The 22619-nt window shown below is 40.0% G+C and overlaps 3 protein-coding genes across 3 annotated transcripts in view; 2 read left to right on the forward strand and 1 right to left on the reverse strand.

Annotated features, from left to right (window-relative positions):
* Nucleotides 1–621: 621 nt before the first annotated feature.
* On the reverse strand, nucleotides 622–4177 carry commd6 (COMM domain containing 6). The gene is made up of 7 exons (XM_029458396.1): nucleotides 3851–4177; nucleotides 3015–3073; nucleotides 2713–2778; nucleotides 2534–2610; nucleotides 2041–2209; nucleotides 1782–1934; nucleotides 622–1683 (listed from the first exon to the last, which is right to left on the reverse strand). The coding sequence occupies exons 1-7, from the start codon at nucleotides 3873–3875 to the stop codon at nucleotides 1633–1635; spliced, it is 600 nt and encodes a 199-aa protein (XP_029314256.1). The 5' UTR covers nucleotides 3876–4177; the 3' UTR covers nucleotides 622–1632.
* Nucleotides 4178–4741: 564 nt separating this feature from the next.
* Nucleotides 4742–8531, forward strand: uchl3 (ubiquitin carboxyl-terminal esterase L3 (ubiquitin thiolesterase)). The gene is made up of 9 exons (XM_029458345.1): nucleotides 4742–4890; nucleotides 5062–5073; nucleotides 5805–5933; nucleotides 6122–6275; nucleotides 6798–6883; nucleotides 7229–7276; nucleotides 7402–7477; nucleotides 7616–7674; nucleotides 7775–8531. Exons 1-9 carry the CDS (start codon nucleotides 4849–4851, stop codon nucleotides 7862–7864), a joined length of 696 nt encoding a protein of 231 aa, XP_029314205.1. The 5' UTR covers nucleotides 4742–4848; the 3' UTR covers nucleotides 7865–8531.
* Nucleotides 8532–10201: 1670 nt separating this feature from the next.
* The window catches only part of lmo7a (LIM domain 7a), a 43931-nt gene continuing 31513 nt past the window's right edge, over nucleotides 10202–22619 (forward strand). The window contains exons 1-5 of the mRNA XM_029458694.1: nucleotides 10202–10313; nucleotides 10563–10672; nucleotides 15931–16001; nucleotides 17876–17945; nucleotides 22356–22462. Coding sequence (XP_029314554.1) covers nucleotides 10604–10672; nucleotides 15931–16001; nucleotides 17876–17945; nucleotides 22356–22462 — 317 coding nt within the window. The 5' untranslated portion in view covers nucleotides 10202–10313; nucleotides 10563–10603. The remainder of the gene's footprint in view (nucleotides 10314–10562; nucleotides 10673–15930; nucleotides 16002–17875; nucleotides 17946–22355; nucleotides 22463–22619) is intronic.

Consider the following 22619-nt stretch of genomic DNA (forward strand, 5'->3'; position numbering starts at 1 on the left):
GTCTTGGAAAGCTGAATCACATCTGATATGCTTTAGAGGAGTTCCCATCCACCCAATGCCACAATTCCAAGCACTCAGTCCATCCCCAAAATAGTATCCGTGCCATATATATATAACCTCATCACTGAGGCCGGAGCATTAGAGCTCTGCAGCCAACTGAACCAACTCTACTGGTGAAGAATATGTGTTCACATATAACTGTAGACTTTTATATTAAAGGGCAGGCTATCAAATAGACCCTAACCCCCATTTGATTAAATCATATGGTTGGATTTGTGTTCTTTATATGTTGACATTGCATTGAATTAACTGGTTACAATGCATTGCAGGGGAAATGGCCATTCATTTGTAATAAGTTACAATAAGGTACAAACTATTTTTCAACAGGGAACAAATGAGGAACTAACTGAAAGAGTAAATCTTAATCAAATGATATAGCAGCTAATGATTCATTAATTGAGAAACGTTTGAGGAACAAATCAGGGGCGGCATCATAATTGATGAATCGTTTACAGTCCTGCAGTCCTACTTCACAGCATTCAATTGATTTAGTGTATAATTGCTTTACATTGAATTTGATCTGAGCTGTGAAGTCGGCATCAAATAACCATACAATGAAGGTTTACATTTAAGAATTGTTTATTGCATCATTGTTGTATGGCATCAAAGTGAGGACGGACCAAAGTAGAAAAACCACACATGAGCCATTTCAGCATTACCAGGGAAAAAAACACAAACAGCAAAAGTACATTTTCATAATTTAGACGTAAACAAAAAAAAAAAGCACAAGGACTGTAAAAACTTCATTTGGACCAGTTCACAAACTTTTCAAACTAAAACGTGTACTGCAAAGTCTATGTGAAATTCTAGCCACAAAATGAAACTATAAAGTATACAGGATGTTGTACAGTTGGCCAATCAATCTCTTACCTTAGATACAAAATACAGCAACATAAGCAAAGGTTGCGTTCACTGTGGAAATGTATTTTCATTCTGTGGTAAACAAAAAGACCAGAAGGGAACCGAAGTTTAGTGCAAACTGTTATTAATCTAAACCATATGTTTGTTGGTTTAGATATATAGGACGCACAATATTCAAATAGTTTGTTAGTCAGGGTTTTGCCGTGTAGATATGCACTGTCGCCAGTTTATTAGGTACACCTAGTTCAAACTAATACATGCAACAGTCCTGTAAGTAAATCCTTCCTTCATGAAGGTTATAATATAAAGTTTTTGTTTAAATTGTTTTAGAGGGTGTAGATTCAAACCAGTAAACATTTTGGAGGATGTAGTTTGATGTGCTGTTAGTTGAACCGTATTGCATTATGGGTGTCTCCATTATTTTGTCCACCTCATTTATATCACTGATCATTTTAGCTGCGTGTACGTAATAAATAGGCAACTGAGTGTACAGTACAAGTATATACTTTAAACATTTCTAACAGCTGGAGGTCCTAAAGGTAAATCATTTAGGAGCTTATGCAATCTGTGGAAACATGGAAGTGCAAAGCAGACAAAGTAATTGGTATCCACAGTTTGAAACAGCCAGAAGACCTGTGTGTCTACTGCTGTGCCAAGCTGTTCTCCCGCTGGTTACGTGTAAACTGGGGGTGTCATTTCCACAAGCGTCCATCACACAGTCTCCATAACAGCTGCCATCTCCTTGAACTGCTTGTGAAAGTTCTGCAAGTTCAGGACAAAAATAAATAAATCAATCACACAATCAAGCCGGTTACTAAATGACATCAACAACACTACATTTTATAGCAATCAATACACACTTGGAACTGTGGAATGGTCATCTCAAGAGATCTCTGACAAATCTGTCCAGAGGGCTCAACAATCTTCAGCCGCAGAGACACATATGGGGAGTTGAGAGATCGGCAGGTGTCTGAGCTCACTGCCATGCCAAGCTTCCACTGCATGTCTACTAACTAGAGAGATGCAGCAAGAACAACAATGTCTCATAAGTCTTGAATGTAGACAAAGTCTGTGTTCGGGTAATCAGATATATTTTCTGAAAATGAGATTTGGACATACCTGACCGATGCTGAGCATGGCCTGGACCTCCTGCTGAGCATGGACTAATGCACCGTGTTCACTCCACAACCGGTGCAACACCTGGAGGGAAGCTTTGGGCCACTTGTTACTGCCTTCTTCCAGCCTCGACACAAGGTCATCCCCAGAGAGGTTACTCTTCCCAGCTGACCTGACGATATAAATGTTAACCATCACACCTTACAGTACAATAAAGGGCATCTTGAAGTATGATTTTGCCAGATGCATAACCCAGGATAAAAGCTGTTAAAGCGCCGTTACACAATTGGAGTCAATGCTATAGCGTGTTCTTATCTAGAGGATTGGGAATCAATATGCAAATACATCGAACTGGACAAACATGTAACAACATGATGGGCTAATCATTAACATAATAAGGAAAGATGGGCTACAAAGGAGAAGACACTTTCACCAGTTACCACATTTTAACAACAACATTCAGAGGCAAAACTAATAATAAGAAGACATAATATACCTGAATGTTAACAAGAGAAATCTGACAATGTTCTGCAGAGCTTCATGGTCACATCTGACTCCAGCTTTCTGAAATCCCTGCCGAGAAAAAAAAAAAAAAAAACAAGTAATGAAAGAGGAACTTGGGAAGATGGGTTACTATAAGTTAAAAAAATATTTTTGAAGGAAATATTGACTCACATCAGAAATTAAAGCTGAGTCTACTCCTCTAGTTTGCCCTTGGAGATACGTCAGAATATGGCCACACTGCAGATTATAAGATTGGTTATCAGAACTACAGCGCAACCTCAAATGCAAAAACACCACATCCTGTTCGACTTGTGCAGAGTATGGCTGCTATTAGCGCTACAATCAACACTACTATATTGTATTTAACATCCCATTGTTAATCCCATTGCTCCACTACAACATCATGCTGTTGCAAATCTTATAAAATGAGGACTGCATGGTGATACATAAAACTAGAGATAAATTATACTCACTGCTTCAGCCAACAGATCTGGAGAAAGCTTACAGATGCTGTCCACAACTTTGTTGACACCTGAAGCACAGAAGTGACGTCACAGTGTCAGATGACTATGTTAATCATGGTAGCTCTGTGCAAACAACTTTAACTGCAAAACCATTTCTGATCAAATTATTTATTTATTTATGATATAACTGATACAAAATATGTGTAATGTATCAGTCTAATGTCTTCTTTGATCTGAAGAAATCTTTGCTTTATTCAGGGTACAGACAAAATATAATGTCTGTATAAAATATAGTTGTAATAATAATAATAATAATAATAATAATAATATGAAAGAAAAAAAGTGTATAAATTAGAAATAAAGTAATTAATCCTATTTCAAGAAATATTTTTTAAAATATTAATACTTAACTTTTTTGCTCCTATGAATTTTAGCCAAACATAATAATTAATAATTAATATAATATGAGTGTTTGGACTTAATTCCGAAGTTGGGCCCTTTTCCTGAATCCAGCTAACGTTAACTTATCTGTTTATGGCAGGCACGCACTTGAGCAAGGCTTAGGTTCACAGTTCTGGTTAAACGTGGCAGATATAACACACTTGTGGGTTAAGCAATTAAGAAGACGAGTGGTTGGGGTCTCTAACTTTAAGGAGAACACAAATCGTCAGGGTGTACACACCTCCGGCTAGCTACCGTGTTATGCTAACGCTAATGAGTAAATAATACATTTCCTGGGTGGTGTACAATGGCATCGTGAGAAGCTCAGTCTCTTCATTACTGTAGTCAAATTACAATCTTCTGAAAACACTGTGACGCTACATGATGCAAGTTAAAAAACCCACCTAGCGATTCGTCTGCTGCTGGCATCTTCTTTTCTCTCTACCAGGTTGCAGGTTTGACCCCCGTGACAGTGTTGCCAATTTACCGATTTTGTTGCCTGGCAACTTAAGACCCCATTAGCAACTTTTCAAAAAAATATATTATTATTCAAAATGTTTTCCATAAACCGACAAATGTTTGGCCAAAGAAAACTCTTCTCCAATGAAGAGGTTCAGCAATTTTCTTCTTCTTTCTGTTTCTCGGCGGATCGCAAACATCGTTAAAGGTGGATATCGCCCCCTACTGTACTGAAGTGTCAGTGTCTTCTCCCTCCTTAAGGTTTTACGGCAGTTCGCGTCCTAGATTTAGTCTTTCTCGACATCTGTTATATCTTTTATAGTCTAATAAATTCCATTTTCAATTACGAATATTAAGGTAATACCTTGAAGAACTTTTAGAAAAGTGTTGAAGACGACTAAGCTAATGAAGGACAACAGCGCCCCCGTCTGGTAGTCAAATGACTTCTTCTTCTTCTCATCATTAGTATCATTACTTTATTATTATTATTTTTATTATTAAAAAAATATTTTTTTAAAGAGATGACGCTGTACCATAGACTGTATAAAATCATAGACTGTATATATAGTGTATAAATTAATGATGCACAGCCACAACCGCTGGGAATCTCTGAAACACACCCATGACCCTGGAATGGTCCACTGTTGGGTTGATGGTGTGGGTAGTAAATGAAAAAATCCTCAATTTTCCATATAAAAACAATGACAAAACTATCTAGGGTAAAACAATAATAAAGATATAATCGATATATGTTACGTGTTTGCTCATGTCGTAAAGTACTGAGTGTAATGTATTTGGTCTATAAAAAAATACCCCTTCACATCACCTATATGTTAAGTTCCGTTTTGCTGACGCGGAAGCTATTTGCAGCTGTCAAACATATTTTGGTGAAGCAATTTCAGCCCTCGGTTCAGAGGAAAAGAACAATTGACGTTATTTCAAAATGGACAGTCCACGCTGGTTGCCTCTGGAGTCAAATCCAGAAGTATATTTTGTTTATATTTCTTCAAAATATTGTTTTATTTAAGTCATTCATTCACAAGCATGGGACGGCTAGCTAACTTGTAGCTAGCCGTTAGAACAAAAGCTGAAGCCAGTGTGGCTGCTTTGTTAAAGCAATTTCATTAATATTTGTATTCGTGTCTTTTCCTTTCAGGTCATGACAAAGGTGAGTTTTTTTCTGCTTTAATTTTACACAGGTGGCTTGAATAATCAGCCGCAGAGTGATTTGCAGAGGGACAAGGCCTAACTTTCCCCAGCAGGGATGATGCTGCAGCCAACGTAACGTTTTAAAAACACTTACGAATCAATATAGAGACTAGCTACTGTCTGATAAACGCAAGGGAAGTAAACAGGCTGCCAATAATTTGACACAAGCATTAACATAATGTGTTGCTAGTAGTATGCTTAAATTGTATGTCTAAGATAATATATGTTATAAAGTTGTCTCACCCTATATGACACCTAGACATGTTCAGTAACATCTACCTGACAATTTAGCCACATTTAGTCATTGCACAGCATGGGTGATTTATGACAATGAAGTTTACAATAATGGATCAGAAATTAATCAATACTTGCTTAGGTGGGTTTTAATATAACATTTATTTCTAGGAAATTCCTGTTTTCCCTTTTAATTAGTACCGATGTGCATTATTTACAGAAAACTCTAAGATTTTCGAACAAAAGTTTAGTATGCTGACATGCAGTGAATATTTATTGGAGAGTAATGACATTGGCATTTCAATTGTAATTTAATCATGAAACAGACACGCATTCTAGCCTTTCAGTGGTGCAGGATCCAGCTAGTACATACAACTTAAGTTAAACAGATATTGTTAGGTTAGCGTTATGTTTTTGTATCGTATGCATACAAATTTACTCTCAACTTTTGTGTAGTTTGTCAATTGCTTAGGTATGAAACCAACCTGGCAATTTGGAGATGTATACGGATTGGATCCAGAGCTTCTCAGCATGGTACCACGACCAGTGTGCGCAGTGCTTCTTCTCTTCCCAGTGACAGAGAAGGTACATATTATTTCTTTGCAACATCTTTGATGAAAATGTATTTTCTGCATGTTCATGAACCTTAATAGATGTCTCCACATTATAAGTGAGTGATGTAACTTAAGTGTTCCATACATGGTGTTGTACAGACTCATGTCCATGCCAGAAGAAACAAACCAAAATGTCTCTTCTCTCCTCCTTCTGTCCAGTATGAGGCGTTCAAGCAAGAAGAGGAAGAGAAACTCAAGGGTCAACAACAAGTCTCTCCTGATGTCTACTTCATCAAGCAAACTATTGGAAACGCTTGTGGAACAATAGGATTAATTCATGCAGTGGCAAACAACCGGGCACACCTGGAGTTTGGTGAGTATTTATTCTGTTCATGTCATGGTCGGACTGGAGCTGCTGCCCCCGCGACCCGATCCCGGATAAGCGGTAGACGATGGATGGATGGATGGATGGATGGATGGATGTCATGGTCGGGATGTGAAAGATTTCCATGTTTTAAAACTTCAGCGACTCAAGATGGTTGTATGATTTCAGAGTTGATAGTGTGTGTGTGTGTGTGTGTGTGTGTGTGTGTGTGTGTGTGTGTGTGTGTGTGTGTGTGTGTGTGTGTGTGTGTGTGTGTGTGTGTGTGTGTGTGTGTGTGTGTGTGTGTGTGTGTGTGTGTGTGTGTGTGTGTATGTAAACAGTTTAATGCATTATTTGTTCATGTTTCTCAGCTAGAACTGTTTTTCATCACTTGGTTTTAAGACCAAGAAACATTAACCACAATCTATTACAAAACATGTTGAAACATCATCCAGCTCTAAATCCAAACGCATTCCTTTCTTGCAGACAGTTTTCTATAGATTTCACTGCATGTTGTCCTTTTCTCCTCAGAGCCCGATTCTGCTCTTAAGAAGTTTATTGAACAAACTTCTAAGATGACCTCAGAGGAAAAGGCCACCTTCCTGGAAAAAGATGAGGTAAGAAAACACTGAAAATAAATTCTTTGCTCAAGGATGAAGTGATCGCTTCAGTAAAGTTTTGGCAGGTTTTAGTCAGCGTTTCACAAAAAGGAATGAACAGTTTGCACTCATTGTATATTTTCCCATACTTCCTTAATCGATCATTCAGGGGATGGATGTCCTGGTAACTTTAGCATTTACAATTATGTGTAGCAGCTCTATAGCTGTCATTCGTTAAATAATAAAACTGGCCTTGGGATCTTAAATGTGCTGGATATTAGTAAAATGACAATGTAATTAAAACTACCAGGCCCCGCTGTTTGTACGGCAAATCATCAGCTTTTTTCCAACTCTCTGTTTCAGAGTATACGTGTTACACATGAATCCAGTGCACAGGAGGGACAGACTGAGGTTTGTATTGCATTTCAGATCATCTTTCTTGTTTTTAACGGAAATAGCAACACAAGTTTTGTGTTTTAATCTAAGAGAACGTGTAACTCAAAAGCACATTGTGTTCATTTCTTGTCTGTTTTTAGGCCCCGAGTTTAGATGAGAAAGTGAATCTGCATTTTATAGCCTTTGTGAATGTCGGAGGACATTTATATGAACTGGGTGAGTTAACCTGCTGAACGATGCTTATATTGAAACTATTGAGTAGCATTTGCCTCGTTGTCTGTGATTACTTTAATCCCACATTTAGTGGTGGCAGGTTTTGAAGTCTTTTTCTTTCTTTTTTTTTTATAAACCTAGATGGCCGTAAACCCTTCCCTATTGTCCACGGAAAAACTTCAGAAGATACTTTCCTCGAGGTAAGACATCACCGAACAAAACGTACAAATTGTCATCAAAATATCTTTTCAAGTTCAGTTGCAAGTCATCATTTTCCTGATGTGTCCGATTGCACTGCAGGATGCTGTAGAGGTTTGTAAGGTCTTCATGGCTCGCGACCCTCAGGAGGTTCGTTTCACCATCATTGCCCTCTCCAAAGATTCATATTGAGGAAAGCTCCCTTGTGATCCCAGAAAACAAAGAAAACATTACTGCCAAACATTCTCAAGTGCTGACTTAATTGGAAAATTTAGATTTCTTTTTTTTTAAATTCTTGGCAAATTAATAAAATGTCAGGGATATCCTTCTGAAGTAATGTTCCATTTTGTTATACATCCCTTGTTAAGAGTTGGATGGAAATCAGTGTGATGCTGTTAGAATAAAAGTGTTTCTTGTTCAGATCAAAATCTTCCATTTCCCCACTGCTGAAGCATCTCGATAACTGTAATGCAGATATCAGCTGTACTACCTTGACACTGCACTAAAGTTTGTTTAATTAAGAAAGAAATGTAACAGATTTCCAACGTAACTGAGGAAGCTCAACTTCTTTCTCTGGGTTCAATGATTCCTAATGTATGTAGTGTTTTAGATCGTGTGTCTAACCACATGATACAAACCAATCGGAAAAGAAACACGTTTTGCAAGGCTTTACTTTGAGTCATAGCTTTGAGAAAAAAACAGGATGGGTCTGATGCTGTTGTATGCCGTGATGATGTTATTAAAAGTTATCAAAAACGTCTCCTGTAAGTGAGACTGTACATCCATGTGGAAGGTGCCTACTTTTTTTGTAATAAGAATTAGAAATTCTGTCAAATAAAAGGCAAGTTTGCTAAACATTTCTCTTGTGGATCTTTTCTGCTGCACACACAACTTAGTTAGTTACAAATATTCATCTGTTTATCATTGTTTATGGGTTTATTGTCAGATGTAGACAACTTGACCAGGCTTACTGAAGAGAATAAAGAAATGGCTAATTGAAATATTATTAAGAAATCTCAGGAGCCTCTCCCCCGGGAATACCAGTGTGTTTCCAATATGAAAATTGAAACAGGATGTACTTTCTATAATCGTTCCTTCTGTTGATATTGGCCATTCAAAGTTTCCCCCCCCCCCCCTCCCCCCTAAAGCACTTTCAATGTAATTGATGGGATCTTCATTCTTTGCAAAAATATATTCCACAGTCTGAGTTAATCAAATGAAGGATTTCTTCCAAAGAAAGTCTTTCCTCCTCTTTGTTTCTTCACATAGTGTTTCCTTGCTAAGCTGCGGTGAAGGGACAATAAGGAAATAAGGACTACTGAAGCCTCACATTAGCTTCAGATGAACTTAAGAATGTTGTTATAAAAACGTGTGCCTTTACATTTTAACATCAAGCAAACTGCATCTAAAGTTTATCTTGACTGTAGGACATGCGTATAGTAACCACATAAACACTTGACCATCCGACTTAACTGCTGTAGTTTACATCATGATTAAAACATCCATAAACTTAACTGCTTGTAGTTGATTATTCCTGTAAGTCTGCACTTGAATCTGATATAAAAACAACTTTAAATGAAAATTCTGCTTATGGTGAACATTGTTGCTGCTTCTACAATAACAAGAATCTAAAGCCCTCTTTGTCATTATTCTGCACATAGATACGCGTGTTGCCTCTTTCAAGGTGATCCAGCCACACGGTATATTAAAATGCTCATCAATCCAAATAACACTAAATTAAAGAATAAAACACGTCAGGTTGTATTATTCTTTATATAACAAGCTGGACAGCCCATACACATTTTAGCAAATTAAGTAGGCCTACTTATTCTGTTTTATTGGTATACAGTGGATTAACATTGATTTTAAGGTTAGGCTAATTATAACAACAATATATAGTGTTGGGTATTTTAATCAATAACAATGCATTATATTTTGAATTGAATCTGTCAAATAACTATAATTGTCGAATAAATGTAGTGGTGTATACTCAAGTACAAGTACCTCAAATGAACTATAGCTGTTTTCCACTGCTGCTCTTACATTAAAATCACGTTTAAATGGAGTTTGCATTATTACTTAGTCAGTCCTGTGTTCCAGGCCCTGCATTGCCGCCTACACACCACTGTGTAGCGCTGCAGGAAAGGGATTCTTCTTAAAAGGAGAGTCAGACTTCTTCAAGTAGAAGAGGACTTTTTAACTTTTAGTTTGTCATTTGGTGCTCAAGAGCCCACCGACTTCCAATGAATACGATCATTACCTGAGAAACTGTAATGTGAGAATAGTTTGTAGCTGGTTATGATTCAGTGTAGAATTATACTATTGTGCACAGACTGTAGGGCAGCAGTGAAAACATGGGATCAAAATAACCTCCCAGACAGGGAACTTGTGTTCACCTGGAAGCCTTTCAAAGGACCCGTGGGTGGTCCTCCGACCTCACTTTGGAAACCCTCCTGCCACAGCCTCATGCAGCTTAAAATTCATGGGAAGATAATATCTCATGTCAGTCTCTCTACTAGACGAGGTGAGCCCGGGTCGGACTGTGAAGACTCGTTTGGTCGCTGCATAGGTGGAGTAAACTGAGCGGAGTGCGAAAATACCAAAACGAAACAAACCACAGGTGTGTCGGATGAAAGGACAGGTAAGCAGCAGCAGCAGGGTGATGCTAATGGAATGCATCTCTGTTACACCTTGCATTCATTCAGTGATAAGCTCGTGGAAATGAACAATAGGAGGCATATTTCATGAATGAGTAGAGTGATTTTACAAGTTCACCTATGATACTCTACATTGTAGATTTGTGTAGACTTGTTTGAAGTGCGTGCATTGTGTCGTGCTTGTTTGGACTGGCCCACATTTGATGTCACTTGACTTTTAAATGTGGGAACAGATCTGGCCCGCCGGTGCATCTTGGATAATACGTGTTTTGTGATGGAGTGGCGCGAGCAGTCCGCTGTCAGCTGTGACGAGGCTTACTTGGAGGCACAGAGATGGATTGAGGTGAGTCAAAACCTTTTAAAAAATAACATATAAGTTATAACAACATAACTTACTTACTACTAATCATAGACAAGTTGAAATCAAATTGGCAACTGCTTGTAATCACCATATGGCAATTCAGGAAAGGTGTGTTCTTGGATTTCCTAATATATTTAGCTACTATAAGACTGACACGAGCCTATAAATGTGTAAAACGGAGGTTTACTTTCCAATATATGCCTGATTTAGAGGTATGGGTTTAGCTCTGCTCAGCTGATTACCCCAAAGTTCCTGGTAATAGACTGGACCAACAAATGCATAGAAGCATGTGTCAGCCCTGACCATGTGTATCAGGTAACTGGTAAAGTAGAATCAAGTCTATTATTTCAGCCAATATAAATTATGTGGCTTTAAAATGCATTATCTGTTCCCTTTTATCTTATCTGTGCCTTTCTTCACAATTCAGGCACATGGAATTGACCCCCATTCATCATTATTGTGTGCTTTGCATAGACCTTTCGCTACCTGAGGCTACAGTTTTGAAACATGATGTGAGAAAGTGAGCAGAGCAATAAAAAATAACTGCTCTCATTCTGTAAATGATCTGTAAATCCAAAGCTTTATTACCACACCTCCTGTAAACACAGATTGAGCCAGATTAATAAAGTGACTGGGTTTGGGGTTTTATCGCCTTGTTTATGACACTTGCTATTAAATGTTATACTCTTGGCCATACCCAGAATATTGAAATTGCAACACATTATGGCTCTTGTGATGATTATGACAATTAAAAAATAAATAAAATAAAAAGGTGTAATATATTGAATAGAAGTTTCAACATGTGTTTAATTTTGAGGCAAGAAATGCAAAATCATAATGTACCCCTTAATCAAAACAACTACTAATTCAAACATGAAAAAACGGTGCAAAACGATCCTTTTTTATTTCCAAAATGTCAAATTATTTAAAGTTTCCATCCAACCAACAGCCAGACTCTCATTCTTTCTTTTCTTTTTACAAGCGGGTAAAATTATGTTTCCTCATCTCGCAAATTCTCTTCCCAGCAGGGTGGTGCAGAGTTGCTGCATGGCTGTAACTAAACAAATATTGTTCTAATTTCATGAGGGGGGAATCTGAATTCTTCTGATGTGACATCAGTGTCTCTCACACTCGCACACTGGCCCATTGTAGTGGCTTAACTCGTGGACTGCGGTGGGGGTATGATCTCAGGCAGGGGCAGGAAGATTAGGGAGGGAGAGCATGAAGCTGAACAAGTTGAATAGGTAAAGGTACAGCAAAGAACTGCTATTCTCTTAACGTACAGGCCATGGGACGAGTATAATAACAGTGTAGGTATGTGAGGTTTTGGTGGAAATACAAAAGCAATCGGAGACCAAGTTCTTTTACGGGGCAAGCACTTTCCCTTCGAAGACAAAGTTTTGTGCGTATTGGATTCTGCCACTGAATGATTAACAAGCTGCTTGGCTTCGTAGAACTTTAAACAGAGGCATGTGTGCATGGCGAGGTTGGTGGTATTGTTAAAAAACTAGACTAAATGGTCTGGAGCCTGTCACATGGACACATTCCTGCATTAGCTGCCATGGCTGTGAACATGGCTCCCTCAGAGCTGGCCAGCTGTCAGCACAGGGCACGGCGTCCTACAACCACAGGGCTGTGTAGAATAATAGAGCTCCTTGTTAATTGAATAAGAAAGGTTGTAAGTGTGACTGTTGGGACAATTAAGACCAAGTGTTTATGCAACTTACAGGTCAGAGGATCATGCATGTGACGGACCGTAAACACAAACCGTCTGTAATGAATAATATCTAAGTTAGTTTGCAGGTAGGTTTTCTTTTTTATGGTTTCACTTTTAACAAATGTAGGTTGTTATATTAATAAATCACAAACGTACTGCAGCAGCGTCAGGCATATTACGTCAGTTTTTCTTTTGTTTAGATTGTGGTGGCCAAGAATTTTTTCTCTCAAAGAGCCACTCAGGAAGGTGTTAGGCAGGGCTTCACTTCAGCCATTGATCTGGTTTAAAGGTCATTTAATAACCCAGGCCATAATCTGTATGTAGATGTTAACCCCCCCCCCCCCGGCTGCGTTTGTGTGTGGCTGGTTGAAAAGGACCATATTGTGTTCCTCACATACTCTGGAACAAAGCAGCCAATCAAGGGTAACACAATGTCATGTAACACTGGACCAAGTTCATTGTCAAAAATGCCCAGATATATATATATATATATAAATATCCCCAGAGCTCATGTTTGTTTGTTGTGTTCGATCAACAGTCCAAAACTCAAAATATATTCAATTTGCATTGAAACAAAAACGAGAAAAAGCATCAAATCTACTTGTTTGAGAAGCTGGAAACAGTTTGTTTTACCTACTTATCTATTAAGTAACTTATGGGGGTCAACACTCATGGCTTCCGTGACCTATGTTGTGTTGTTTTTCATACCAGATCATCAGTCACCTCACTGTAGCGGCATTTTGTTTTTTTTTAATCTATTGATTGAGAACAATTAGAAACTAGGTCACATGCATTCAGATGCACTCATGTGAAGCAGGACTTTGCACACAAAGCCATTCATTTGCGGTTAAATGTGGATATAGGTCTATATGTTGATACCGATGGCTTCTACAGTGCTATATTTATCTTGAGTCTGATCCCTGAAATATTTGGATCATTTCCCTGTTGCTCTCTGATGACCTATGTCCCTGTCCTCTGCAGAAGAATTTTAGGAACAATTAGTAGAAAGGGGGGGGGGGGGGGGTTGCATCCACACAAACCTTGAATACTGATTTGTCTCAGTGCCCTGCATGAATAAACAATAGCTGTGGTGGAGACTCCTCCATTCCTCTGATTTAATGTGTTCTAATAATAATACTAATTAATTTCACACATGTATCAGGACACTTTAAGAGCCCGTAAAGAATTCTGAGGGCCCCGTTTCTATCTTTTAATGTCGGGAAAGGAAAGTCATAACGAGAGTTCTTCGACACGTTCAGCGGCACATTCTTGAGGGGAGCGAGGGTGCGTTTTGCAGGAAGGCAAGCTGTTTTTGAAATCTCTTGCTCCTGCCTTAAATCTCCCCTGTTAAATCAGAGTAGCAGTATGTTGTTGCAGATTAGAGTGGTTATCCCACATGGCAGGTTCAACAGGAGAGAGAGGGCACAGCAGGCTGGATCTAAGGGGAAGTTAATACCTCTAATGATGACGATGGAGAGGAGGAAAATATTCAGTTACAGCCAACTTAGTGCAAGCTTCAGTGCTAGGGCAGGTCCCACCTTCCACGCATGGACTAGGAGATAATATCTTAATTATTGCATTCATTCTGTTTCTTTGTCGCTTTTCTTACACATTTTCTTATCAAACACCTCAAGTAAGCCCCACTGGAAGAGGGAATCTAAATGATCGTTCTGCGTCCACCTGTGTTGTTTGTTTGCATACATGAATCCCAGCTGCTGGCTCCAGCATACATAGAACAGCAGGGGTCAGGATTGCATATGCCAACAGCATCGCCTGACTGATTACACACTGTACTGTGAATTCTGTTTTCTGTGTGTGAATATGTGTGTGGTTGCAGCTCAGCTTTTCTGTCTGTGTGTTCCTGTTTTCAGTGTCTGGTTATGATTGTATTGTTGCCAATGAAGGAGAGAAGTAGGACAAGTAACTCCTAACAAAAGCTTGATCGCATTGTGCAAATAAAGAAAGACATAATAAAACTATTACCACATGGTCTTATTATCTTGGAATGGAAACTCTTGAAAGGTTAGCCAGGGTGTGGTCTGAGGTGCAACACAACTTTTTGTGATGATAATAATAATAGTGTCCTTAAGGTAGTCTGTATAATTGTGCCGGTTTCTCCTGCCCTCCACAAATGATGTACTTAGCTATGCCAGTAATTGTCTCAGCCTTTGTCCCTTTCCCTTCAAAGGAAAAAGGCACATCCGACTAATATGGTGTGTCAAACCAGTTCGACTGGTTTTGCCTTGTGTGTGAGTGTGTGTGTGTGTGTGTGCACTTATTTAATAGCAGCTGTCTTATCTCACTGTATATTTACAGTGTGATAATTGTGTGCTAACCCTGTTGATAAAGTAAACTAATTGATTTGCGTGCAGACTTTAAATGGGTCAGTGCATTTCAACAGCAGCACAAACTTCAGCTTCCAATAATAATAATAATAATACAAATCTTCCCACAGAGACTGTTTTCTAACCAATTCTGCAACAACATTTGGTTTCCATGTGGCTGCCAGTGTTTTTTCAGCTTGTGTGATTGTTTGACTCAGATCATATAGCAGGATATCTCAAAAACTGGTTTTAGTGAAATATGTTAGAAAGTTAGGTCATGTGCCAAGTAACAGTGATAAGTGTTTGGCTCCACATTTTTGCCTTTTATTCATGAAGTACTGCTCTTACTAGAATGTAACAAGTGAATGCTTCCATGTATAAATGTATTTTTAACACGTACTGTATTTTTATTTAAACATTTCATAAAATAATAATTATGGAAGATTGTGCAGAATTGGAAGTATAAACTCTAATTGCTTTCTAAAGTAAGGATTTAGCAGCTCACTGATTGATGGTGATGGTGAAAACATTCCAACAAAACAGAACAGGAAGTTGTATTAAGGAGTGGCCTTCGGCATGAATTTGATATCCCATAACAAAGTTGCAGTTTCACCAGAAAACATAGAACAAAACATTACTAGTATTTCCTTTTTAGAGTAAATACATTGCAGATATGAAAGGCTATGATTTGTAGATTATACTACAGAAGAGTTTCTGTGCGTCTACTGTATATGTGCATGTGTTTAAGTGTAAAGCTGGACGTCATGCATGCAGTGCCTGCATAATGACTCTTGCTGTTCCCACAATGGTGGTTTGAGATCATGGGAAAGGCATGAGGCTATAACACAGTGCTGTGTTCCTCCAGATGCTCCCATAGCCTTGTGGCTTGGGCAGCCTGGCTCCAGCACAGTTTTAGCACAGCTCTCCCGTTTACCAGCAGCGTTTAGCATTAAAGTGAGAGGAACGGAGCCGCTGGAGAACCCCCGAGGAATACCTGAAGCACTGTACTCAACTCTGTCCCAGAGACACTGTAGGAACTCAGGAGGAAATGCCTCTGACTTCCTCTGCTACTGTTCTCTACATCCTACCTTTCTTCTCCAGCCTCCCCACCCCACCTCACACACAGTAACCCCCGCCTCCTCTCCTTACCCAACCCTTCATGCTATTTTGCTCACTGTTTTTGTATTCATTTTTTCCAGGCAGTAACCAAGCAAAAACTTGGGAGCGACGACTTCCGATCAGCGCTGGAGAATGGAGTTCTGTTGTGTGAGTAAGTACTCTGCTTTTCCCAGGCACCTCTCTTAAGGCACTCATTCATATGGAATCCCTCTGCTCCCCTCCAGGTCTGCACTCCAACGTAAGTGTTCCTGATATTTCCCAGGCGGACCCCCTGCGGGGTCACTGTTTGTTTGTCAGCCACATAAAGTGAGCCAGTGTTTCCAGACAGCACAATAGAGGTTGTATTGTGTAGTTATTTGATGTTTCCAGTGTCAGATCTACCCTCTGTGGTCTTGTTTGAGAATATAAAGTGTGATCTATTTCAAGAGGAGTCATGTTGCCTTTTTTTGACAGATGTTACAGATCTGTGGGTGGGCAGGGTGCCATCCTTTACTTTAATGAGAGCTATGAGAAGCCGTGTAGTGAATGGAAAACCTCCAGCTGAAACCACATCGGAGAGCCAGGGCACCCTGCTTTCTCATTAGCCCAGATGCATCAAGAGTTTTGACGAGTTAGTGGAACAAATATATCTACGCATAATTGGCTTTTGCATTGATTAACCAACTGTTCTTCTAAATTGTGAATTAAGTTGTGGCTTCTATCAGATTAGGGATGTGTGTATGAGAGAGAGAGAGAGAGAGAGAGAGAGAGAGAGAGAGAGAGAGAGAGAGAGAGAGAGAGAGAGAGAGAGAGAGAGAGAGAGAGAGGGTTAGCATCATCCCTTTTAAACATGTGTATGTGGGCAGCACTGGTGGATGGACACAGTGATGGGATTTGCACGAATCAGCAGGAAGCCGTAATTACCAGCAGCCCATGCAGAATCTTCCAACCCTCTATTGGCATCGTTTCAAAGATGAAGCCCCTCATTCTGCTGATTTGAGCCTGACTCCACTGTTTGCTCACTCTCAGCGAACAACAGAGACACTTTCATTCAGGGAGCTGTCCATGTTTTCTCAGCGTGAGGAAGTCGGAGATTAAATCGCTTTCACCTAGAAACTCGGCCTTCCCTTCCCATTGTGTTGTGGTTATCACAACCACTTGGAAGGGAATGTTTGGTGTGGGTCGCACACATGATTACATCCTACTTAGCTTTACAATGTGTGTTATCTGATGAAATATTACAGCTTTCTATTGTTTCGCTGCTAAATGACTAACTTAAACACACATTCCTTTTGCATTCTTTGTCTACATCTATTGTCAACATTGCAAAGTCTGATACCCCCAGCCCAGCCCATCAATCAGCAACTATTTTGATGACTGAATAATCGTTTGAAAGTTTCAGCTTCTCAAGTGGGAGAATTTGCTGCTTTTTCTTGACTTACTTTATAGTAAATATCTTTAGATTTTGGGCGTGACGTGACGTTGCCTTGAGCTCGAGAGAATTGTGACATTTTTCACTTTTCTGGTGCATGTTTTATAGAACAAGTGATTATGCCGCAAACAATCAGCAGATTATCAGTTAGTTAGTTGCAGCTCTACTCTTGAGTACATGTTGCTGCTAATTCTTCTGTAATGTTACTTGTGAATGCAAGACTTGCACCTGTAACAGATTATTTATTACTTATTTTTACTTAAGTAGAAGATCTGAAAAGCACCAAAAAAATGCATCATCTATCAAACACCATTACTGTTTTTCCGAGCTGAGATGTGGCGATTTCAGGGTTTGTTTGGGGTTGTCCCAGTAGAAGAGGGTATGTTTAGGAGCCGAGGACCCATGTCGTGTTTACATCACGGTGCAGCACTGGTCATTTACTAAACTGAAGCCAGGTGGCCACCATTAAACAAAGTCGTAAACACACAACACCGAGACTTTGCAACACTTTTTGTTCAGTCCTTGTTTGATAGACCAGCCCAGCCAATGACCGAGGGCTTTCACTTACCCTCTTCCTTTCCCTAATGTTCTCTCTCTCTTTCTTTTGCTCACAGTCTGATCAACAAGATCAAGCCTGGCATCATAAAGAGGGTTAACAGGCTTCCCACACCTATTGCTGGACTGGTAAGTCTATTTATTTTCATCTTAAATCATGTCATAGGACATTACATGTACATTTTAAAAGATATCTTCACACATAGCCTCAACAGCTCATCCTACTTTTCTTCATTTTGCCTCCTGTTATTACTGCAGAGAGTAACGTCATATGTTGAGATGTGAAGAAATGGTGCGAGCAGTTAAAGCTGACTGGTGACAGGTCTGAGGCACTGCTGCCAATGAGAGGAAGGTGTTTGCCTCAGTGACTTGTCGCTCCTCATATTCATCCACACTAATAAGTTCAGTGAAAGTGGAGCTGCTTGAAAGGCTACTGACCGCATTTGAGTGCACCCTAAATATGATGTCTGCCATGCTCGAGGCTGCTTTCAATCAAAGTCATTTAAGAGAAACAATCTCTGTACTGGTGAGATAATTAAGTTTTTGATTGAGCGACGGGAGGTCAGAAGGGGGTAAAGTTTGGCTTACGTAATAATAACCCGTTATTGATTCAGCGTTGCTCAATCTTTTCACCTTTTTTAGGCCAAGCGATGTCTTCAAATTAAAGCAGCTTGTGGCAGAGGCCTTTTGGGCCACAGTGGCTCAGTTGAAATAAATGTTTTGGGAGTGTCTGCATAAAAGTTCTCGGGAAGTAGAGGGTTGAAAACCCTACCTTTTTTAAACCCATCACTCACAAGGCTCTCTTGTGGGAGTAATTGAGTCCAGCTGTCTGGAGGAATTATAGAGAACCCCAAGCTTAACCCAGCCAGTCTGAGTGTCTGTCGGTGGGCTAAGTAACTTTTAACATGTTTGGCAATGACAAGTTTGCAGTAGAATAAACAGACTGGCATTCATGCTAGATGTAAACAGCAAACATGGTATTTGCAGTGCCAAACGCTGTACCATCATATCTATGTTATGACATAAATCAAATCTCCTGCCAGTTTGTTTTGGGCGGTTAGTAATATAACTGGCTGGGCACCTGCTGAGGTAATGAGGTAAAGTATCTCCTCCATCAGTAGCGCTGCTGTGGTATTTCCGAGACTTGGACACAAACCTCAAACCACCTGATCATAAATTCTCTAGCAAACGGGAAGGCTCCTGGTTGGCCCGCGGCTATCAGTTACTGCCAACCACATGGAGAAAAGTGGAAAGCTCTCCAAACTAGCATCTCTCACTCTGCTGGAATATCCTTTTCTCCCAAAGCAGTCAAGTGGAGTTGCTAAGATTGTCCTGTATCTCTCATCTCTATAAATAGTAATGTGTCTGCTCTCTAAGTGTTTGGAATTTAGCTGTGTTCTCATGTGCTTAGCTCACCTGTCTCCACATAGTGAGGATCTTTGCATCGGGTTGGTCGTCATATAAACTATCCAGATAATAAGAAACTGGAGAAAATGCTGCTTTTCCAGTTTTGCTTAAACTTGAAAATGGCATGTGGAAGAAAAAAGAAAGTAAACAAGAGTAATGTTGTTGGTTACAATATAACTTTAATCACTGCTGAATGTAAGGTTCTTTGTTTTTAGTTTGGCTATTTGAAAGATTTGAGCATTAATACGCGGCCTCAGCTCTGGCAGAATAAAAAGCCCAGGGAGGGAAAAGGGGAGCAAACGGAAATCTCTGGTTTTGCGGAATATTTAGCAACATTGTCTCCAGACCTGGGCCTATTATTTGGCTTTACTTGTGTCCAAGGGAATGTTTCCCATGTCAGCACACTTCTCTGCCTGTTGCTGTAGCACTCGGCTGTAGGTTTGATGGCACCTACTGGTACGGGTTCTGCTTTTACCAGCAGCTGGGCAGGAAGCCTACAGTTGTGTGGTGGGGCAGCCGAGTGAGTGGCGGCCAGGATTTCAAGCCCACTGGGCTGAATCCAGAGGGACGGAGCTAAAGATGACTCCATCGGCCTCTGCCCACCGTAAACACACTGTAATTGACATGTTCCCGCATACACCAACTCCTTGGTGAGTTGAGGTAGCAGTGGGAGGGGAAAGACAGTTTCAATGGTCCTGAGGGTGTCTTTACTCATCTAAATGTCTGTGTAATCATCCGTGCAATGACAGGCATTTGACCATGTTTTGTTAATGTGTTTGTGTTGCATGTTATGACTGGATCTGGCTGTTGGGAAAGGAGGGTCTTTTTAGTGGGTCTGTTTCAGGAGAGGCAACATTTCAAGTATTTCCAATCTCCTCTGGGTTTATTGTCACAGGGCTTGAACATGTGTAGCCTGATATTTTAACCATAGCTTTGCTTGGTGTTTGAAGCGCTGCCAAGGGTCAGTCGGGTGTAATTGTAGAGTATGTCCATCTGAGACAAAGAATGCAGTAGAAGAAACCAGAGTGACCACAATGTGACCAGTAGGGGCAGAGATCCTTTTATACCAAATCAGACACCTTTTATGAGTCAAATCTTTCCGTCTCTCAGTGTGAAGTGCTTAAATCAGGGTCTTCAAGTCTGCATGAGAGGATTAGAGGCTGCTGGATGGGTACTGCATATTTAGCAGGATTATGTGCAGGCACAAATCAGAATAACATTCCTTCAACATCATTATCTCTGCATGTTCTGGGACTGGCTGTTAGAGGGGCTTTGAGTGTGTTCATAATGCGCTTTGAGGTTGAATGACATTCATACCTAAGTGATATTAATTCTCCTTTTTATATAAGCTTTGATTACTTTGGCTTAAGGTGAGTTTTTCTTCACAAGGGGAGGATCAGTGCCTAAAGTAAGAGATCCGTTATGATCCTTTTTTTAAGCTCTCTCAGCATAGAAATCATAGCTAGAGCTAGACGGATCAATATAATGTGTCGTATTGCCATTATATGTCAGTCGATAAGTAACAAATTAATTACTGTACACAAATAACAATTATGATCAGTTGCATAGTTTGTCCACCAGAGAGCACTGACAAAATATATGAATAAAATGTGCTGCCCAGTACAAATTGTGGTCGCAATATTGTCTCTATCTTAAAGAAATATCGCCAATATACATTTTAAGAGCATTACATTTTATCAGCCTAAAAATACAGTATCGGTCGCGCTATAGTCATATTTAACATGCAGGGTATCGGTACTTGAATGATACATGTAATGCAATTAGTGCTGTCTTGTCAGCCAACATACTGAGGTGATGCGAGGTATACTTTGTTATTTATGAGCGTACTTGCTTTATGCATTGAAATAACAAGGTCATAAATTAAGTGTCACTGACAAATGGACATGTGAACTACGTCACACGGACGAATGATGAGAGCGATAAGAAGGTCCTACGTACTGTATGAGATCAAGCTTAACTTTCAAAGTCTATGTAATTAACTCAGTTACTCAATCCTATTCCTTAGCAATGTGGAAAATGACATTATCATGTCTATTACCAAGACAAAGCAGAAGAAGAGAGCGTATCTTCTGTGCTCATTCAGAGTAGGGGGGGGTCGCGAATAGGGGCCCACAGTGACCTGTATGTCCGAGCAATGGGCCATTAAAGGACAAACAAAGCTGTCAGTAAAGGATTCCTGCACAGAGAGCTCAGCTCTGTGCTACCATTTGCTAATAAGCATGTTTTCCATTTAAATATAGAAGTAGCTACCCCTTAATTACGTCAGGCCATGTTGAGGCAATGTGTCATTACATGAAACCCTCTTAAGCAGACAGTGCTTTCCCAATGGGAAGTGCAGACTTTACAAACACGGTGGCAAAGTCATAACCCCGGAAAAGGGAATGGTTATTTTTGTGGTGGAAGATTAGTTTAGAACGCATGGGTTGTGTTTACATTTATAGAGCGACATGTCTTTTTGCATATTGTCCATTACATCGTCCACATCTGTGAAATTCATGTGCAACACAAATAAACGTGAAATTATTGACATAGTGTAGGACACTCCCATGTCCTCTTGAGTTGCTTCAGGAAAAATATTTCTCAGTTTCTGTCACCCGACCTCTTGTTTCATGGCAACCAAATGTCTCCAAAATACTCCACCGCCCCACAGATTCCGCAGGTATTCTCTAGTAAAGGGTTTGGCAGGGAGGAGAGGGGAGGGGACAGTTTCTGGGTGTGATGAGAAGGATACCGCAGTAGGCATTGTGCTCCAGTGTGTGTCAGTTTTGCACTCGCATGGCCGGTTGGGTGGGACTAGCTCAAAGCTCTGATGTCATACTTCCTGGTTTTGGCTTTGTTCCCACCCTAACCCAGCCCACAGGTAGCTTTGCAGCTGTCAGTCAGCTCCTGTCACGTAGCCTCACCCCCTGCATGTGTGTTTGTGTGTGTACTGTACTGGGTCACTTCTTATTTGCTGCACACATGCTCCTCCCCGTCCGTCTCTGTTCTCTGGTGATATGAACTTTGGAAGCAATGAGTTGTAGGCTGTGTCCCTGCCAGAGAATTCTTGAGCGATTTATTCTTCGCCTCTGAAGGTGGACAACCCTCATCCCTGCTTTGTTCTTTGTCCAGGACAACCTAAACGTCTTCCTCAAGGCCTGCGGGAAGCTTGGACTAAAGGAAGCCCAGCTCTTTCACCCGGGAGATCTTCAGGACTTATCCACAAGAGTCACTGTCAAGTAAGTTCTGATCTTATGAGTTTGGTAAATATTAGAACTGGTGCCATTGGAATATTCATCCTTGCCAATAACAGAGTTAACGTCCTCCTGTAAGCTGAGACCATCTCATACGTTTGTCTCTTCCTTGATCGAGCGTGCTTCTATTTATGTTTCGTTA

Source organism: Cottoperca gobio, chromosome 21, assembly GCF_900634415.1.
Source record: "Cottoperca gobio chromosome 21, fCotGob3.1, whole genome shotgun sequence".
NCBI lineage: Eukaryota > Metazoa > Chordata > Actinopteri > Perciformes > Bovichtidae > Cottoperca > Cottoperca gobio.

Coding starts and splice junctions, on each gene's coding strand:
- commd6 (XM_029458396.1), bottom strand. CDS start 3,875: ATGCCAGCAGCAGACGAATCGCTAG. Junction 2,611..2,712: donor ACTCAGCTTTAATTTCTGAT/GTGAGTCAATAT, acceptor TTTTCTCGGCAG/GGATTTCAGAAAGCTGGAGT. Junction 1,935..2,040: donor CCATGCTCAGCATCGGTCAG/GTATGTCCAAAT, acceptor GCATCTCTCTAG/TTAGTAGACATGCAGTGGAA.
- uchl3 (XM_029458345.1), top strand. CDS start 4,849: ATGGACAGTCCACGCTGGTTGCCTCTGGAGTCAAATCCAGAA. Junction 6,276..6,797: donor CCGGGCACACCTGGAGTTTG/GTGAGTATTTAT, acceptor TTTTCTCCTCAG/AGCCCGATTCTGCTCTTAAG. Junction 6,884..7,228: donor CCTTCCTGGAAAAAGATGAG/GTAAGAAAACAC, acceptor TCTCTGTTTCAG/AGTATACGTGTTACACATGA.